The sequence below is a fragment of the Myzus persicae genome, unplaced genomic scaffold, assembly GCF_001856785.1.
Source record: "Myzus persicae strain clone G006 unplaced genomic scaffold, MPER_G0061.0, whole genome shotgun sequence".
NCBI lineage: Eukaryota > Metazoa > Arthropoda > Insecta > Hemiptera > Aphididae > Myzus > Myzus persicae.
In genome coordinates, this window is record NW_019104011.1 from 723,942 (window position 1) to 743,631 (window position 19,690).

At 25.8% G+C, this 19,690-nt stretch overlaps 2 protein-coding genes across 5 annotated transcripts; both read left to right on the plus strand.

Annotated features, from left to right (window-relative positions):
- Window positions 1-14,587, plus strand: LOC111037554 (G-protein coupled receptor moody). 4 transcript variants are annotated; one of them, XM_022320196.1, is made up of 9 exons: window positions 1-180; window positions 5,937-6,038; window positions 6,121-6,270; window positions 7,363-7,533; window positions 9,335-9,453; window positions 9,530-9,683; window positions 10,736-10,929; window positions 11,857-12,039; window positions 14,225-14,587. In XM_022320196.1, exons 2-9 carry the CDS (start codon window positions 6,004-6,006, stop codon window positions 14,323-14,325), a joined length of 1,107 nt encoding a protein of 368 aa, XP_022175888.1. In that variant the 5' UTR covers window positions 1-180; window positions 5,937-6,003; the 3' UTR covers window positions 14,326-14,587. The 4 variants fall into 4 exon arrangements, with proteins under 4 accessions (XP_022175888.1, XP_022175886.1, XP_022175889.1 ...); XM_022320194.1 differs by having other exon boundaries at window positions 48-180; window positions 9,335-9,462; XM_022320197.1 differs by having other exon boundaries at window positions 48-180; window positions 9,335-9,462; window positions 11,857-12,131; window positions 14,225-14,331.
- Window positions 14,588-18,501: 3,914 nt separating this feature from the next.
- LOC111037561 (probable 28S ribosomal protein S25, mitochondrial) lies at window positions 18,502-19,375 on the plus strand. Its single transcript, XM_022320209.1, has 2 exons — window positions 18,502-18,928; window positions 19,017-19,375. The coding sequence occupies exons 1-2, from the start codon at window positions 18,696-18,698 to the stop codon at window positions 19,285-19,287; spliced, it is 504 nt and encodes a 167-aa protein (XP_022175901.1). The 5' UTR covers window positions 18,502-18,695; the 3' UTR covers window positions 19,288-19,375.
- The last annotated feature ends 315 nt before the right edge of the window (window positions 19,376-19,690 follow it).

Consider the following 19,690-nt stretch of genomic DNA (forward strand, 5'->3'; position numbering starts at 1 on the left):
TAATGTTGGATCACCGCAGTTTATTGCCTATTAGACTTAACTGCGTAAGTGATAGCTTAGTTTTTGTTGTTTGAACATACGTAAAATTCAATGTTATGGTTCTGTAATGGATAAACCGTGTGAAAATAACAGTATTAGACTAAAGCCGGAACAAAACGACTATGAAAACCCCAAACTAAGGTTAGTGTAATAATTTTTGTTCAAAAACAATAAATTATTATTACATCTATCACATATAAATTATAAATGTTTAAGAAAAAAAATGTTTTATCTTTATTTTTATCGTACATATACCTTATACCAACGATCAGTAAATTTAATATTTACAATAATCATATTTTGCCCAGTTATTGTTTGTTATAAAAACAAATCAGCCACTCGGAAAGGTAACACTTTATAAATTGACTTCAGTTTAAATAGATTTTCAAATGATGAGTCCAATAATTTTGAAAAAATCCAGGAAGTAACTCTGCTATATAGTAGTTGTCGGGTGCACCTCGTCATTGAGTAGGTCACTTTGATAAATGTGTTAAATTTGAACTCAATGATAAATTATTGCATACGAACATTAGCGGAGACTACAGTCAGTCTAAACTTCTAAGAATATCTTATAAATATATTAATAATTATTAATATATTACTACAACATTTACAACTTGTAATATATTATGTATTACTACATAGCGGCTAGCTGTTATTAAAAAAAGTCAATACTGATGTACCGTAGAACGGTGTGAATGGATTCTTGGTATAAATAACTTAAGGTTAACCTAAACATTTGAAAATGTACCTATGAATTATATTTAATTAAAATAAAAAACGAAATTGTTTTTTTTTCATTATTTTAATTTTAAATATCGGCCCAATGTCGTCTAAAATTAACTTAAATATTTAAATGTCTATAAAAAAAATTAGTGGATTTGTATTTTTAAGATTTTAAGTTGTCTGTAAGATTAACTTATGAGGTACCTTGTATTAAATTGTTATACCTTAGTTGTTAAAATGGAACATTTTTTAAATTATGAACTACAAAATATTTCACAAGTTTTAGTGATTTTGATGAACTTCCATTAAATCCTGAACTTCTCACAAAAATTAAGAAAATTTAGGGTATTGCGCAACCGATGAGGAACCTTTTTTAAATGTTCATACTTTTTTACTAAAAACAATAATGTTATCATAAATAAATCAAATAAGACCCAAAAAAGTTTTAAAAATGTCAAAGGGACATGCACAAAAAGTTGCAAAATACTTTTTAACTTCAATCATTTGATCTACAATTTTTTAATTAAAACTGGTTTTGCTTTAAAATTCCAGTTTTCCCTAAAACCACCCCCAAGTTTGAAAATATAATAATTTTTACTGTTGGTTTACAATAAGATGATGATAGACACAATAACCGAAAAAATCATATATTGTAAAATCAATAACATTTGTGAGAACCTGCAATTAAGAATGTTTTTGTTTGAAGACACGCTTCGAACCTTGGATGATTTATTGATTTAAAAATTGAATATATATATCAAGGTACCTATAGTACCTATATTAATTTAATATATATTATTCATTTTAAAAATGAAATAATTAACTTTTAAAAAAATGTTATAAAAAAATGTCTATAAAACTGAGTAAATCAATACTCTATTTCTAACAACTGTAAATTGGTTATCTTTGGTTTTCTTGTAGAAGCCAATTAAAATACATTTGTGGAATTATTGCACCTTATACCGATGAACATTAATAATGAATTATTGACATTAAATGATTATCATTTATTATTATTATTATTATTTTTTGGTACCTACGTCGTTATACACGGTGGGCAAATACATACTAAAAACACAATACGAGTAGATTTTTATGAAATAAAATTCATCATACTATAATTAAATAACATTGTAACATATGTGTTTTGAAAACATAAGAGCGTATATTATTTTTTTTCATAATATTATATAATATTATCATTTTTAATTTTAATTTTAAAATGTATTAATTTTTTTTACTATTTAAAAATACGCCTCAACTACCGGGGTTATTGGGGTTTCTAAAGAAGCACATTAAATTTTAAAATTTCGAAAATGCATTAAATTGATGCATTAAGGTTTATATTATTGAAATTACATGTGATATGTATGTGGTCTTGTTACATCTTCTGAAATAGGTTCGTCTCTTTGAGGAAAATGTATTCCTATTTATTACATTACGACATATTCTTGTTATTCCTTAAATACGAAAAATAAGTTTTTGAAAGAATATTATGTATGTATGTTAATGAAAGAAGTTAGATTTTTTTTTTTGCCACATTTTGCTACATAAATTTACATTAATACACAAACAATTTTTTATTAGAAACTTTATTATTTATTAATCATTGTCATTATATTTCATCAAATATCTACTTTCATCAAATTAAGACTATTTCTCGACAATATTAAAACAATTTTATGTCCTCTAGATGTCATTCGCCAGAAATATAAGCAATCATACACTTATATATATATATATATATATTATATATGTGTGTGGCTATATCCCTGTACATAATATTTTTCCCACATTGAGTTTGCCACCTCTGCACCACTCCTCACTGTCTAAAATAAGTGAGCCCATCAACAAATTAACGAGACACCCTAACCTATATCATAACCTACTTTATTCATGGATGAACCTTTATAATTGACTAGAATAAAAACAGTGGTTCTAAAAATTATATTAATAGTAACTCAACAGCTTAAAATTTAAAATATTCATGAATTATAGGTACCTATATATTGCAATAATCGTTTTAATCGTAATTATAAGCTAATAAAAAATAGTCATTTATTACTAAAATAGTATATTATATAGTTTATATGTATTATGATTATTTTAGTTTCTCAAATGTTCAATGATAATCATAAAAATAAATATAAAATATGAAACATGAAATACCTAACTATTTAGAAATGCTAATACGAGAAATATAATAAATCAATATTGCAACGTAATAAATAAGTTAAAAATAATGTTAATACAGATATTGTGGTAAAATAATTTATCAAAATTCAAATTTCAGTTATTCGCTGATTTTTAATACCTTTCTTTAATTTGGAGAAGTTTAAAAAATTGAGAAAAGATTCTAAAACCACTATTCAAAAAAAAAACGTTTTTAGCATGCGATAATAATTACTTAAAAATATAATAAGGAACATATAATATTTATTGGTAGGCACATCTTTCCCTGTGAACTACGGTGCACCCAAAACTGTGACCTGTTCAATGTGGGGAGAATGGTTTTTTGTACGTATAGACCCCTCCTAAAAGTCTTATTGAAAACTGAACATTGCCCGCATGTTTAAATGTCGATTAAAAATGATGGAAATAAATGGCTATTAAAGATAATTTCTGGTGTCGACCAAGTTTACACATAGCTGTAATGTGGACATATCAGTTTGAACGTTTGTACCTAAATGTCTATAAAATGTCTATCAAAAGTTCGTCAACATTTTCTTATTCAAATGTGAATATGCATAAATTATTAAAAATGTGGATTACTTTACAAACTATATTAAATCATGTAAGTAATTTACTTGTTAAAATAATATAATTATATAATTATAACATTATATTATACAGTGTGTATTAGCATGTAAAATAACCAAACGTAAATGTTTGTATTAATCAATACAACATAAATGCATTTATGTATAGACTTATATAGTTTTTAAATGTAGATTTAAAACATACCTCGTTTAGTTCTAAATAATATCCACACACAAGACATTTTTCACAAGCAGTAAATCTAAAGATTTTATCACAAAAAAAATGATTATTTATTATAATTTTTTTTAATCACATCTATCAGCTTTTGATTTTTAAATAAAAATATTGTTCAGTGTTGTGTATTGTACGACTATTATTTAAATTGTAGGTGTTTCGTTATTTTAAATCGTGACGAAAATTATACACTACACATGTAGATTGGATAGTAGGTACTAGTATAATTCTAGGTTCTAATATATTAATTTGCCTTTAATAAATAAATGTAAGTATTAATTATTTGAATGCATAACTAATAAAAAAGAAACTCTGATCAGCAAAGTTTTTTTATAAAAAAAAAAATTAATACTATACACCACTCTCCTATATATAGTGATTTCATAGCGAAAGAATTAGATTGTTTATCACACAGTATTTACTAGTATCCAAAGTCTAGTTTTATCATAAACTAAATATTACTATAAGAGTTTTATTCTGTCTAAAATTATTTTAGGTTTGGGTTCACAATTAAAAGATAGGTTCGTTGTTCCAAAGTAAATACCTGTATGCTATTATCAATATTGGTTCACGTTCATTATATTATACTTAATCTTAACTGAAAGAAAAATAAATAAAAATATTAATTAACGGTTTGTATTTTTATGGCAAATTAATGATTGCCGATAGGTACAGACTACATTGACAAATAAGATAGCATTGTATGAATTTAAAAAAAAGGTGTCCCATAAAAATTCATCGCGTGACAATTTATAGTAATAAAATTCATCATGATAACTTTCCTAGTGACTCATACAATTTTAATTTATTATTTTATTAAAAATAAAAACTATTAAACCACAAATTATTCAATGACCATAGTGGTCTCAAGTTTGTCCTAGTTGTTACAGGGAGTCAAAAGTTGAAGAATCCGTTAAATTTTCTTAATATTTTAGAAAAACTAAAAAAAAACAGTGAGAAACTGAAATTTTTATAAGACATCAGTTTTTGACGACATCGATTTGGTTTTTATTCCGTTATAATTTAGAAAAAAATAACCGTAAGGACTTGCAATTTTCAACATATGAATTGTATTTTTATTAATTTCCTATGTAGTTTAGCTTTTTTTTACTCTTCATAGACATATGGTCCACCTTATTTAGTTGTTTTAAATTTATTTTGATAACAACTTTGTATCTCCGTCAAACAGCTTGAAAATTTGATACATAATTATTCTTATAAACGTTATAAATATCGTAACTAAGTGGTATCGTACTTCTAAGTGTTAAAAGTTCAAATTTTAACAAAATTGGATAGTCAAACATAAAACAACGATTTTAGATATGTTATTGTAATTCAAAAATTTAAGACTTGAAACTGGAAACTTTTTGTCATAAAGTAGGTACATTATTTTCTAGTTTTCTTTAAAATACATTTTCAAAATATTTAGAATTATTTTAAGCTATTTATATCTTGATTTATACCATTCTAAGGTAAGTCAGTATTGACATATTCACATATTATTAATAACATTAAGGTATTATAATACCTAACTAATAATATAATATACGCAAAAGTTTACTAGTAATAAGTTTAACATGCCGTATTTCTAATAGAAAAGTAAACAACTTATGTAGTAATATGAATACATTATAAAATAGTCTTAAAACATATAAATTGACACATAGCCGTAACGAGGAGTCTCCGTGGCTGAGAATTGCTTATCGTAACTATTATATGATAATTACAGGGTATACCTACTCAATATTTTTTTGTAAAAACCCATAAATTAGATTGATGATAAAATTATCCACGATAAATTGACGAGACGATATAAATTGTCACATGATAAATATAATACGATGCATTGATGCACATGTAACATATTATATCACTAAACGAGACTTGGCCATTTAAGATTATGACTATACATTTGATATTGTTTATGTTTTCATCGAAATATCATATTATTAAAAGCAAAAGTCGATTTTTATTTAACATGCCTTGACTAAATCTACCTACATTTAGTACCTGTCTATACCGAACACATGTCATTTTTTACAGTAAAAACTGTACTAAAAATGTATAAGGTTATTTTAATAACAATTATTATTGTATTTTTTTATGACTAGTAAAAATTGAAGATAGTAAATAAAAATGCATAATATATGCACATAACCACTTAATTTTTGTTTTAGCTACAAATTTATGAAAATCATATACATTTTAATTCAGTACTTCATTAAGTGATAAAAATTAATTACAATGTCAAGCTCAAACCAATCAATGGGATTCGAACCGTAAGTAAATAAGTAAAACAGTTATTAGAAGTTATTCACTACTATCATCATTCATCATGCATACAATTATTATATTTTTTAGATGGTTAAAAGAGAACCAAACAATTAGGTACGCAGCGGCGTTCATAACGTTGCTTATTATGTGTATTGGAATTGTAGGTAATAGTTTGACTATATTAGTGATACTAAAAAGTCCACGGATTCGAAATGTAGCTTCTGCATTTATCATCAGGTAATGTATGAAAATTAATAACTATCGATTAATAATATTATATGAATTTAATCATTGAGGAACAATTCAGAATTAAATAGTTTATTAGGAAACATTCAAATAAAGTAGATAAAGCATAAGAAACACTAAACCAAACAGACATTTTCAAATAAAATAGATAATATTGAACAATAAATATAATATATTTTTATTATAAATACAAAAGTTTTTTTTGTGCTAAGACTTAAAATAAAAATAAGAATCATTAAAAAATGTTCACTGTTATAATTTAAAATCTAGAACCAGCTTGCCATTAAACTAGTATCATAATGTTAATTTATATATCTCCTGTTTTCATACAACTATAACACTACTCTGTAAATATATTTATTAATATCTTCAGACCTTTTAAGATTAAAATTTAAGTAAATATATTAAATATATTAAGTTTCTATCATTCTATACTACAATAGAATAACTTATATTATCGATATGTTTGTTCGTCATAACATCAATGCCACATTATAGTCATGTAGATATCAATTTTATTTTATTCAAAAAATTGAGTTCTATGATAGTTTTTGGAGAATTTTTTTAGAGGTATGTAAAAAAATTGAATAAGTATATTCAATGCTTTTATTTTATTGTTTAATATCGTACATCTATTATATTTTGTATAGTTATCAATAAACAATAATCAACACTTGTTCAAATGTATTACAATTTTTAATATTAGTTTGTCAAAACTTTGGACATTTACAATATATATTTTAAACTTGAACATATGATATAATAACTATATAATATTAATCATTATTTATATTTAATTGTATGCTCATATTAAGTTAAAAGTTATAACTTATTTAATTTGAAAAACCGAATTCCGAATTTATTCATGTTATACTCTTTTTTCATAATATTTTGTACTCTATTTCATATTTTACGCATTAATTAATTTATGAGTAGGTAAATATTTTCATTTTATTATTACAACATTATTCTTTAGTTATAAAATATAAATAGTACTGTTTAATCTCTTAAGGTTGACTTATTATAAAAATCATTGTTGACTAAACAACTTTAATAAATGAGTCGCTTTATTAATTTCTACAGTCTAGGTGCGGCTGATTTGTTATTCTGCATTGCCGTATTGCCATTCAATGCTTCAAGATTCTTAAATATTAATTGGATACAATACCCAGTACTATGTTCAATAGTACCATTTTTCCAATATGGAAATATTGGTATATCACTGCTCTTTATTACTATGATAACCATAAATAGGTAAGTCAATTAGTATAATATTTAATATTAACACCTAAATCTTTATTATTTTAATTTGAATAAATTGTTATATATTTAAGACTATTTTCTGAAAAATATTTACAATATAAACTAATGCAAACAATTTTATATTTTTAAAAATCATAAATATGTAATAAAATATTTTATTATTTGTTTAAATATCTAAAATTCTAATTAAAAGGTACATTACAGATTTCCAAATATATAATTCATTATGTATGCAAATGCTGAAATGCTTACCTAACCAAATATGCAGTAAATTATATCACCCAACAAAATATATAGGTAAAATAATACAAAAAAAGATAGGTTAAATTGGCAAGACTTTGAACATACGATTAACAAACTATTTATTGATATCACAAACTAATTTTTGTAAGTCAACTACCATCCCTATTAGTTTATAAAATTTACTTATAGGTAATATTAATGTAATATTTTTAACATTACTGATCATAATTTTAATTATAATTAATAATTATTAGTCAGTAAAGAAAAAAAATTATATTATAATATTGTGTTATTACTAAATGATTAAATAACAGAATAATAGAACTATTTTTAACATTTTTTTTTTACTACCAATGGTTTTTATTTACCAAAAATGAAAATTAATTAGTATATTATATAGTTAACATAATATAATCATTAGAATTATTTCAATTTATAATAATATAAATAAACTAAATGGTCAATATTCTAGGTGAGAAACGTTAGATCACGTGCTTGAAAATTGGAATATTGTAGGTTAGGTTAGTTGTGACCCAGATGAAAAAGTTAATAAGAAATAATATTCTGGATAATGATACGGGCCGATGACAAAATGTAGGGTGCGGGAATGTTATATGATCGCCAAGGGACTGGTGATAATAACTATAATAAAATACAACGTGACAAAAGGTTGCTCACATCGAAAACTCCAGGAGCCGTGGGTAGACAATACAGATAAATACAGAATCACTAATGTAATCTAAGATTGACAGTATAATACATGATATACAAATTTTGTAACAATAATGAACTATAAAAGCAATGCGGAAATATATTAATAAACGTGCTAGAAACAGACAATTATAGCCATTGTTAATAACAAGGAATATTAATTGATCGAGATCATATGTAGAGACAAATGTAAATTTTTACAGTAAATTATTTTAATAATTAATATAGATCATATTATATGAATTTAAAAGCAATATTAAGAATTTCGAATAATATTTTATTTTTGATAACTGAGATTTAATTTGCACCTAACAATATATACTACAATATACTGGATGATTCTTTTAAAGCTATACCCATTATCTCAAAACATATTAACATTTATGAAAGTATTATTTATATTTTTCAAATAAAAACAAACAATACTTTTATACCCAAGTTAAATATTCAGTTATAAGTATTTAAAGTTGTTTGAGAGGAGTAGTGGAATGTACTCCTGTGTCATTCCACTCTACTCGTCGAATCTTGAAATATGTATAAGACCTCAGAAAAATAGTATGTACAAAATATGAGATTAAAAATGTATGTTATCATTTGAAAAAATAAAACTTAAAAAATTTAGAATAATGTATAATGCAGAACAAATGAAAATATTTTTTCTTCGTATATGTTGTTTTTTAATAACTTCAATAATTATGTAAAAAAAATATTTTTATAAAAGTAAATATGGTTTGAGATAGTGAGTGCTTAAAATAATCAATCAGTAAAGTTCTAAACTAAATTTTAGTTATTACACTTGTTGCTTAGTATTCATTCAATAAAAAAATATTTAATTTAGGTATATAATGATCGTTCATTCAAGCTTATATAGTATAGTATATCGTCCAATATGGATAACTTCCATGATAATACTTTGTATAATTATTTCGTTTGGCATGCTGGTACCTACCCTTTTAGGTAAATGGGGTATGTATTTAATAATATTATAAATCGCATACCTAAATTGTAATATTTTATAATTATATTTTTTAAGGTAAATTTGAAAATGATCCAAAGTTGGGTTCATGTTCTATAGTATCTGATGAATCTGGTCGATCTTCTAAATTTGCACTTTTCATCACTGGGTTCATCATACCGTGTATTGTAATTGTTTGCTGTTATACTAGTATATTTTGGGTTGTTCATAAGTAAGTAAATTCAAATATATTTTATTTTATTCAATAAATCAAAACAAAGTTCTGAGAAGAAATTAGTTTCAACTGTTTTTAAGTATTAAATTCCCGTAAAATAAATTTTGCTTGAACACGAATTTCTATATTTCTATTAGAAATTAAAGATTGAAACGATATTGATCCTACCTAAAATGTGTCTGTAGACTGCAAAATATTTTTTTTGATTTTAATTAAATAGTTAAAAATAATAATATATAAGTACGTAGGTAGTCAAAAAATATCATACGCGAAGAAAAATAAAATTATTATATAACATTTCCTAGTCTTTACGGTAGTAATTATAAACCAACAAGATTTTTTAAACAGGAACGAAGTACATATATCATCAAAATTATACAAATGTTTTATTTAGTTTAAAAATGTTAAAAACTGAACTAATCACATATTCACATGTCTATTATATTATCGTCATTTAGATTATTTATCTGTTAAAATATTAAGTCTCGTTGTTTTTTAAAAAGTTGGTACTTTTAAATTCCAAAAACTCTTTTTCAAATACTGAGTAGGCATATTGATTAATTAAATTTACAATCGATTAAGAGTGAAACTTTTGGAGTTATATTTTTATTCCAAACGATAGACTCGTATCCAAATAAAAAAATAAATAAATTCGTCTACAACATTTTCAAATCAAAGATGCAAACGATTCGTTTGTTCAAAATCTAAAATACTAAATATAATTAAACTGAGTAGGTACTAATATAAAATATTTAAATTAAAACATCCGAAAAACGTTTGAAAATATTTTTTTCATTTAATATAAAGATTTTTAGTAAAAATGTTCTTAGTAGTGAAACAAAATTTCAAAAAAATAATTATTTCAATCAGTTTAGTAGGATAACAATATTATTATTGTGAAGTTAATTTTACATAATACTACAATATTCCATAACCTTGTACAATATAATAATAGAAGATAATGTATTTTTTTTGTGGATGTACATACCTAGTATTAAATTTATAATAATAATAATAAAGAAATTGAATTAGGTAATATCTATTAACAGGTCAGAACAACGAATGCGAAGACATCAACTATCCACCCAAAGTGATCCAACAGTAACAAATATGCAATCTATAAAAAGAAAACTTAGTGAATGGAGGATTACTAAAATGGTGTTAGCTATATTTTTATCTTTTGTACTTTGCTATTTGCCAATTACTATCACAAAAACATCAGATCCAGATGTCCAATACCCAGGTAAATAGTTAAGAACAAAATACCTACGTATAATATAAATTTGATTACAAAATCATTTCATGTATTTACTTGGATTTTCTAGTCTCTAATGCAATTTTATAATTAGAACTATACAAAATTGTATTTATTGTACACTTTATTTATATCCTGTCCCACAATAAAAAACGAATATATTTTTTAATTATTTTACGAATGTAAATATAAATCTGTGAAATCCGTGTGTATAATATAATATAACCTATATAGTATTATAGTTATCTTATAAGTTTTAAACATACAATTTTGATAAAATATTTCAATAGATGGATGTTTAGAAACTACTTATCCACACAATTATGCAACTTATAGGTTTAATGCAACAATATAACATGAACAGAATTAATAAAGTTAAATTAAACTTTTGTAATATTATTATTTTATACAGTGTTTTTTTAATACACTTGTATAAATATTAAATAGTCGGTACCTAAGTTGTACATAATATAAATGCACAATGTACCTACCTAAATTACTATAAAGTATGAAACACCATTACACAAAAAATAGCCTACACAAGTTACAGCTATAAAAAGATATTTTGTTAAACACAATGAAATAATTTTATTCTTAAACCTTTTACTCTAAAGTGATTGCATAACAGTATCCGGTGACATGAATTTCACATAATCAACAATTTAGTTTAAAAAAATTGGTCGTTTAAACTAGATCAAGTAGTAACTAAGATTTCAAACCTAACCTACCATAACGATTCTGAACGAAGTCTGTCCATTATAATATGGATATTTTATTATATTAAAAATTATTACTTTAATATTAAAAATTAATCAAAATATAAATTAAACTGCATGTCTGCATCTATTATAATATTATTATTTATTTATATGCATAACCATAATAAAACCTAACATATGTTTTTATTTAATTTAGCTCTTCTCTTGATTGCGTATATTATGGTTTACGCGTCAGCATGTTTCAATCCAATTATATACGTCATAATGAATAAACAGTATAGAAAAGCATTTAAATCAGTTCTAAGTGTTGGATGTTGTGAAAAAGCTACAAAACGAGTACCTGTTTTGAGATCCATATCGAAACGTCTACAGCCACACGGTAACTTGACATCATCAACTGGCATGCGAACAATAAGCCCGGGTTAAGGGGAAATTGGATTTTTTTTTTTTGAGCTTCAAATTCTGCAATAGGTATATTTTCTTTTTAGTATCATTTAAGAACCAACATTAAATTGATTTATTAGAAAATAGTTCTAAAAAAATAGTATTAATATTATACCAGCTCCATTGTTATATTTTGTTTCTTGTGTTTTTGTATTGATGTTAGGTATTATAATTATTATTTTTTTTTTTTGGATTTTCAATAATTATTTTAAACTTTCAATAATCGAAAAAATAAAAACAAATTCATACAAATAAATTGATCTGTTATGTTTTCAAATAATTATAAATTATAATTATAATCATCATTATTTTCCGGAAAAACTCCTTCAAAGCTCGGAAAAATTACAATGAATTTAGAACCGGGAAGTAGTAAAGACTGCGCTTGTGAAAATATTGATGATATTTGTTCTCCAAGAAATATAGTATACAGCAATAAATCATGATAGTATAAAAAGAGAATTTTCAAAACGAAAAAAAGTGATTAAATTTTATGTATGTATACTGTATAGTGTACCTATAATACTGGTTTAGTATTTTTTTTTATACAAGATTAAAGTTATGGAAAATTTTTCTTAATCCGGGCTTGCATGAGAATTGTGAGAATACATTAAACACATTTGTTATTAAATCAAGATATTATTTCTCCGTGTTTAATGTTTTTTTTAATTTGTGGTATTACATACAATTAAATTATCATGAATGTTTACATTAGATGGTGGTCGTTTAGGTGAGTGTTATAATTTTGATCAGATTTTACTAGAATTTTTGGTGACACATATTTTATACCGTTCGAGTGAATTAAATTATTTTTTCTGTGTGAGCAATACCTATAGACTTTGATGCACATGTAATTTAATTTAATTTATTGTTGACTATACTTTACCACTATAAAACATGTACTAATATCTTAAAAAGTTAGAGTCCATTATTAATTATGTATATAGAATCTGATTATTTTATTATTTTTATTTTATCTATTGACAGTGCACATTACTATACAGTATATAATATAAATTTATTTACTTATAAACCTATTCATACTTAGTCATCCAAATGGTATTTTCGGTGCAATAAACCCTTGCCCAAACGGTATAGGTATGCGCATAAATAGTAAATGTACTGACAAGTTATGTTATAATGATAATTATTAATTGATTTATAACTATTAATTTATTTATATATTATATTCCTAATACATTAGTACGAAGTAGGTTCCTTTATTGTTTTTACAAATTAGGAAAAAATCAGTTTTAATTTATATTTTAATTTATAATATTATTCAACTTATGTTCAGGCATTTATAATGTGAAATACCTATTCAATGTTATCTATTCTCAACACCTATATTGTATTCCACAAATTTAATTATTATACTCACTTGTATGGATTGTAAATTTTCATTAAATAAACGAATGAAAAAATATTATTCATACATAAGAAATTTAATTCAAATTATTTTCTCATTTTTATAATTAATATTTAGTTAATCATTGATTTAAGATACTATTTTGAAATATAACAAGAATAATATTACGTAAGTACATTATGCTGGATTATAATTTATAATTCAATTATGTCTTCTGAAAAATTATTTTAATGGGCATTTGACAAAAAATAAAATATTTTTTTTAACATTTCTTTAATTAGTATTGTTTTGTCTAAATTATTTTCCTTTTATATAGGTAATAGAATAAAGCATCCTAAATTCACAATTCTTAGAAATTATGTCTATAAACTTTATCCTAATTAGTAATCTCTTGTTTAAATATTTTTGAATTAGTAATTCATTGAGTAGGTAGTACACTATATACTGGTGTGAAATAGATAATAATATAAATGAAATACATATTTCTCATATAAAATATTATATATTTTAAACTATAATTATCATGTCATACGATATAAATTATAAGTATCATATACAATATACATTATAAGTATCATATACAATATACATTATAAGTATCATATACAATATACATTATAAGTATCATATACAATATACCTACACTATAAGTACCATAATACGTAACATAACTCATTAGTAGACACTTATTAGTCACTTAGTAAATACCTATTTGATGTTATTTATTTTTAAACTTTACACACTTAAATTTCAGGAAAAAATCAAGAAGACCGTGGATTTGGGACAACTGTATCACATGTGTCATCGATTGCTCTAGAATCGTTGGACCACAATAATAGGATTTCGAGTTTATAGCCTAGCTTAACATAATTTTACTAAAGAGTATTTTTATATTTTACTTTTGCTACACAATTTTTGTTCATACATGGCGTTTATGATTTTAAGTATTCTTTTCAACGTCAACAAATGCCTAATAGTATATTTAATGTAAATAACACAAACTACCTACCTACTACAACAAATACTTAGTCTAAAAGATTCAAAACATTTCCTAACTTTAAGTTTTGTACTTGAATAATAAAACTAAAAATAGAAATAAAATTGTAATAAATAACTATATCGTATATAAATTAATACATCTAGATACATTCCTGATTTACAAAAACTATAAAGATATTTTTGCCATGAGAACAGCGTAAGTGTTTGAAATATATATGATTCATAACTATGTCACAAATATTCTATGGTCAGCTTTCAGAACCTATTTGTTACAACGAACATTACGATAATAATTTACAACACAATGGTACTTTTCGTATAATATATAGACAGTACCTATATATAACCTATATCAAATCAAAATACCAAACATCGCAGCAATAAAGAATTTTTCCGATGTCAAGATCCAGTCCGCGACCGAATGTATGCTCCAGGTTTTGACGATCTTCGGAAAAATCGCCAAAAAGTGTTGGACGACTGTGATCTTGCGAGTTTGCTACTGCTTAAACGATTTATATCGTTGTCTAATATAGCATCAGAGTAAACTTCTGCAGCCAAGGCACTATAGATATAGGGTTGCCGTCCGTCGCATCATCTAAAGCGGCAGAAATGACACATGCCACCGCAAAAGTTAGCGAAATCGAAATGCTGTCATCCGTCTCGTCGTCTTTGCCACCGGTTCGGCTGGTCGAAGCCAACGCGCTGCAGTTAAGTTCAATAAAGAACATGGTAGTTCAATATTTGGTGTACAGAATCAAAAAATGACTCTACAAAACCGCCAGACAACGTGAGACAGTTAGTTTTGAAGACACGGTAACCCGAGAGCGACCGATAAGATGCAGAAACGGACCCGATGGTAACCTCGGTCTACAGTCCTATCACAGCTCACTGTGGAGTCGAACGGACAGATTCGTCAGGAGAATGTTTGGTTGGGGTGCTATTAAAATATACCGTAGTGTATAGAACTTACAACGTTTTAAAATGAATGTTTGAGGCATCGCCTTTTAAACGTCACTGCGGGCTTTGAAAATTCGCTGAGTTTGATACACTACCCTCTCACTATCGCACTTGGGTCGTACGCCACTCCACTTTTATATATAGATGGACGCCTGTTGTGCCGTACAATCCATTCGATGTCATTTTACGTCCGCCACTGTACGCGTTCGTCCTGAGATCGCTCCGAATTTAAGGAACCGGATGGACATTAGTTGTGTTCCACCTGTTCGTGCAGGTTTTCCACACGTACTTCGTGTACTGTGCTGACGTCGGATGTCCACGCTTAGCCAAGCACAAAGGACATTGGCTATATTATGTAGATTTACACAATAAACATTTTTGTTATGTTATTAAATTGGTTTTTATTTGATAGGTATTATACTATTTTTTATTAACGCATCAACACTCTGAAATACAATTATGTTATTCGGCTAATGGAAAGTGGAAATTGTATCTTTATTGTACAGATATACTTCGACATTTTTGTAACTGGTGTAAAAGTTACAAGAAGCCTTGTGTTGAATTTTCAAGTTTTTTGACCAAAGAACAAAACAATAATTACTTATATCAATAATAGTTAGACCATTTGCAGAACAAACGCACAATATTATATAGAAACCGGAGCTTAACACTCATTCATAATATTATCTTAATATGGTCCATTTAAACCTTTTTAGTGGCCTGCCTCACGTTGGTACTATAGAGATACTTCGGGACCATCAAAAGGCAGGCCACTCGAATAGCAATTTGATATCCACTTAACAAAGTAATATAGCCAGTAGTCACCACTCTTATGGTAAGAGATGTTAATATATACATAGAAAGTATCCGCTGAAAGAACTCGTTATTCTGACAATTCAGAGACAGCCTAAGTCGTAACAATATTTTGCAATTTTTAGAAAGGGTGTAAAATCTTATATTTTATAACTATTCATAATTTAATATTTTTGCCGCTGAACCATAATACCGGAAAGTTGGTACAAAAAAAAATGTTGTGTCAGATCATAACGAAAAACTCGTGGGTAGAATTGAAATCCTGTTTTGAGTTGTCCAATATTTCGAATATTACGATTTTCTATGATTATATAATTTAGTTTTTAACATATCTATTGAAGTACTACGTAAATATACATGAATTTTCATCCCCAAAACCTATATTTTAAAAATATTTTTTGAAATAAATTACATTTTAATCATCATTAAAAATAAAATTAAGTACTTACAATAAGTAATATCTGATTTCACCAAAAATGTCAAGGATGAAGAAACTCGCATTTACAAAAACAGAAAAATATCAATAATGTTATTTTTTGGTACTGCAAACTTAAAAACAAGATGTTGAAGTTTTGAAATATTTAGAACATAACTTCCAAAGAATATTTAATCGAATTTTTATTGAGCATGCAAAAATGCACATTTATTCTGGAATAAAGAATTTCACAAAAATCACTTAGAAACTAACCTGTATTGTTCCAATATTTCATATTATTTACATCTATTAGTTATTTCTTAAATATAGGGCCCAATCAGACGATCTGATTTTTCTGGCCGGTCGCCGTGTTCCTCCAAGCACACTAAATATTTCAGAGCCAACGAAAAACGTCACTGTCAATTTACCACAATAATCTAACTATACATAAAAAACCGGACAACGGTCGGAAAAATTCAGTCATCTGTTTGGACTCTAAAAGCAGGTTTCCACTCTACGCGTATGTCGTGTACAAGAAAAATGTTCAGCTATGTCCAACAACACGGTAACGTGGTTAATCGCGTGGTAACCTAACCTAATCAACCAATCACAGCAAAGGATTTAAGCGAACGTATGTACCAGGTGGAAACCGATCTTTAGGTTTCTATATTAATAAATAATATCAATTTTTTATCTTTTTATTGTTTCAATAATAATAATTAATTAATTATGATTGAAAATTTTATTTTTTTATAATTTATTCCATTACAAACTTAATATTTGACGGTAGCGAACCTTTTTTTTCATACCCTCTGTAAAGAAGTTTCTCTTCATCCGAGTTACTATCCGCTTACTATTGTAACTCACACGATTTTTTTTTACGCAAGGAACTTGGAACACTATTTTATTCAATTTTAAAAAATTTTCTAAAAGGGTGGATCCGACCCCGCATCCGTTCCTAATATACGCCCCTGCTAATTAAATATTTTATTTCTCATAGATAAAATTGAACGATATTTGTTATTAGTTAGTAGTATTTAATATGTAATTCACACAACAAAAATAATGTTAGGCATGCATAGGTATATCTTAACAAAAATGTCCAAGCTTATAATTAGATGATTATTAGGCAAGCCAAACCACGATATAAACAACATTAAATGAATACAGCCATCTAATGTCCTAATATTTTTTAATAGATAGTAAACTAGTAACTATAAGTTATATACCTACTTACATACAAAATATATACAATAATTGAATAATATAATATAACATTTATAGGTATAGCCGTATAGCCGTATAGCCGTATAGATACTTATAGTGTTCAATGCATAGGTACTTATCATTATCAATAGGTAACATATTAATATGACGTATATTATTAAAATAGAAACTCATACCTACCATAATTGTTATTCTAAGTTATTTCCTTTCGTAATAAGTAGAAAGATTGCTTCAAAAAATACATAGGTAACATATATAAACGTAAAACATACAAAAAACACTTTGTCACGAAAGATGAAACATAAAAAAAACCGTAAAACGTAATTGTAAAAAAAAACATAGACTAATAAATAAAATAATTATTCAAATAAAATTTGAATTCCATTTGTTGCAATCATAATATTATAATTTAACTTATTTAACATCATTAGTTTACTACAGTTTGCCTGTACATCAGTACCATTATAGAACCATAGAACAATATGTCAATACCATACTGACTTTTGTAGCAATGCTACCACGGTAACTAACACGTATAATATTATACAAATACAGACCAGTGATAACCTTATCTTTTGTTTTAATCATGAACTAAGATATCTTAGTTCATGGTTTTAATCATAATTTATTTGATAGTGATTTACTTTACAATCAAATGAAAAATGAACAGCATGTCTGTATAAGCAATAAGCATTAAACATTTAAATTTTGAGCAAATAACTATTAGCAAAAGTACTGTTAAATAAGTGTTAACAAATTAAATGATTATTATTGTTTTTAAGTCGTCTAGTAGGTAATATTATACATCTAAACCATGCCGTTCATGAAAGGCGCTGCTCCTATACGGAGGACTATACAATATTTGGAAGCTGGTAAGATAGTATTCAAAGACCGAATTAAAATTGTATCCATTCACTACAACACACTGGGTGAAAATCATCGTGGCACCCGAGATTTTGTATTTTGGCACCTCCCTCAAATTCAATTTAAAAATCCTGATGTTCAAGTGATGACTCTTAAGAACATGACACCAACACCATTCATAAGGTACTTGAGCATATTTTCATACATAATAACAGTTGAACGAAACCCATTAAGTTATTAATATTTATTATGAATGTAAATGTTCATTTAGATGTTTCATGAGCGATGGTAAAGATGTATTGATTGATGTTGATAATCGTGACAAAGATCGAATTCATGACCATGTTTTACAAGTTCTTGGAAAACCAAAAGAAACACTTGACATGGAAGCCAGGGCTAAAGAAAAAAAAGATAATATTGCCAATTTTGGATATATGTGTGAAAAACATTGTATGTGTGAAATTTTTGGACAAGTTCCTTGTCCAGCAGTTGTGCCATTGCCCAAATCTTGGAGAGGCAAATACAAAAATGAAGAATCGTAGTTTGTAACACTCGGTTTTATGTAAATACTTTTTTTTCAGTATAATGTTAAGGTTGATAGTCACAATAAAATGGAGTTCTTTTCATAAACTGTTGTAAATATGATTTGCATTTAATCATACCACACATATTATTTGATTCATAATTTTGTCCTTTTCCAAATATTTAAAATGTCATTTTTTAAATTTGTGGGTTATCACTTAAAAAAATAATCATTCTTTTTTCTAATTTATTTATATTTCATAGTACAAGTGGACTGTTTTCATTACTTTAATCAATCTAAACTTTTTAATAAAATGTTTAAACAGTAATGATCAATATTTTTATGTGGATGAATATCAAAATAACCATCAAGTATCACCTTATAAAAACCAATTTTTAGTTTCCTTCCCTAAAAAATAAAAA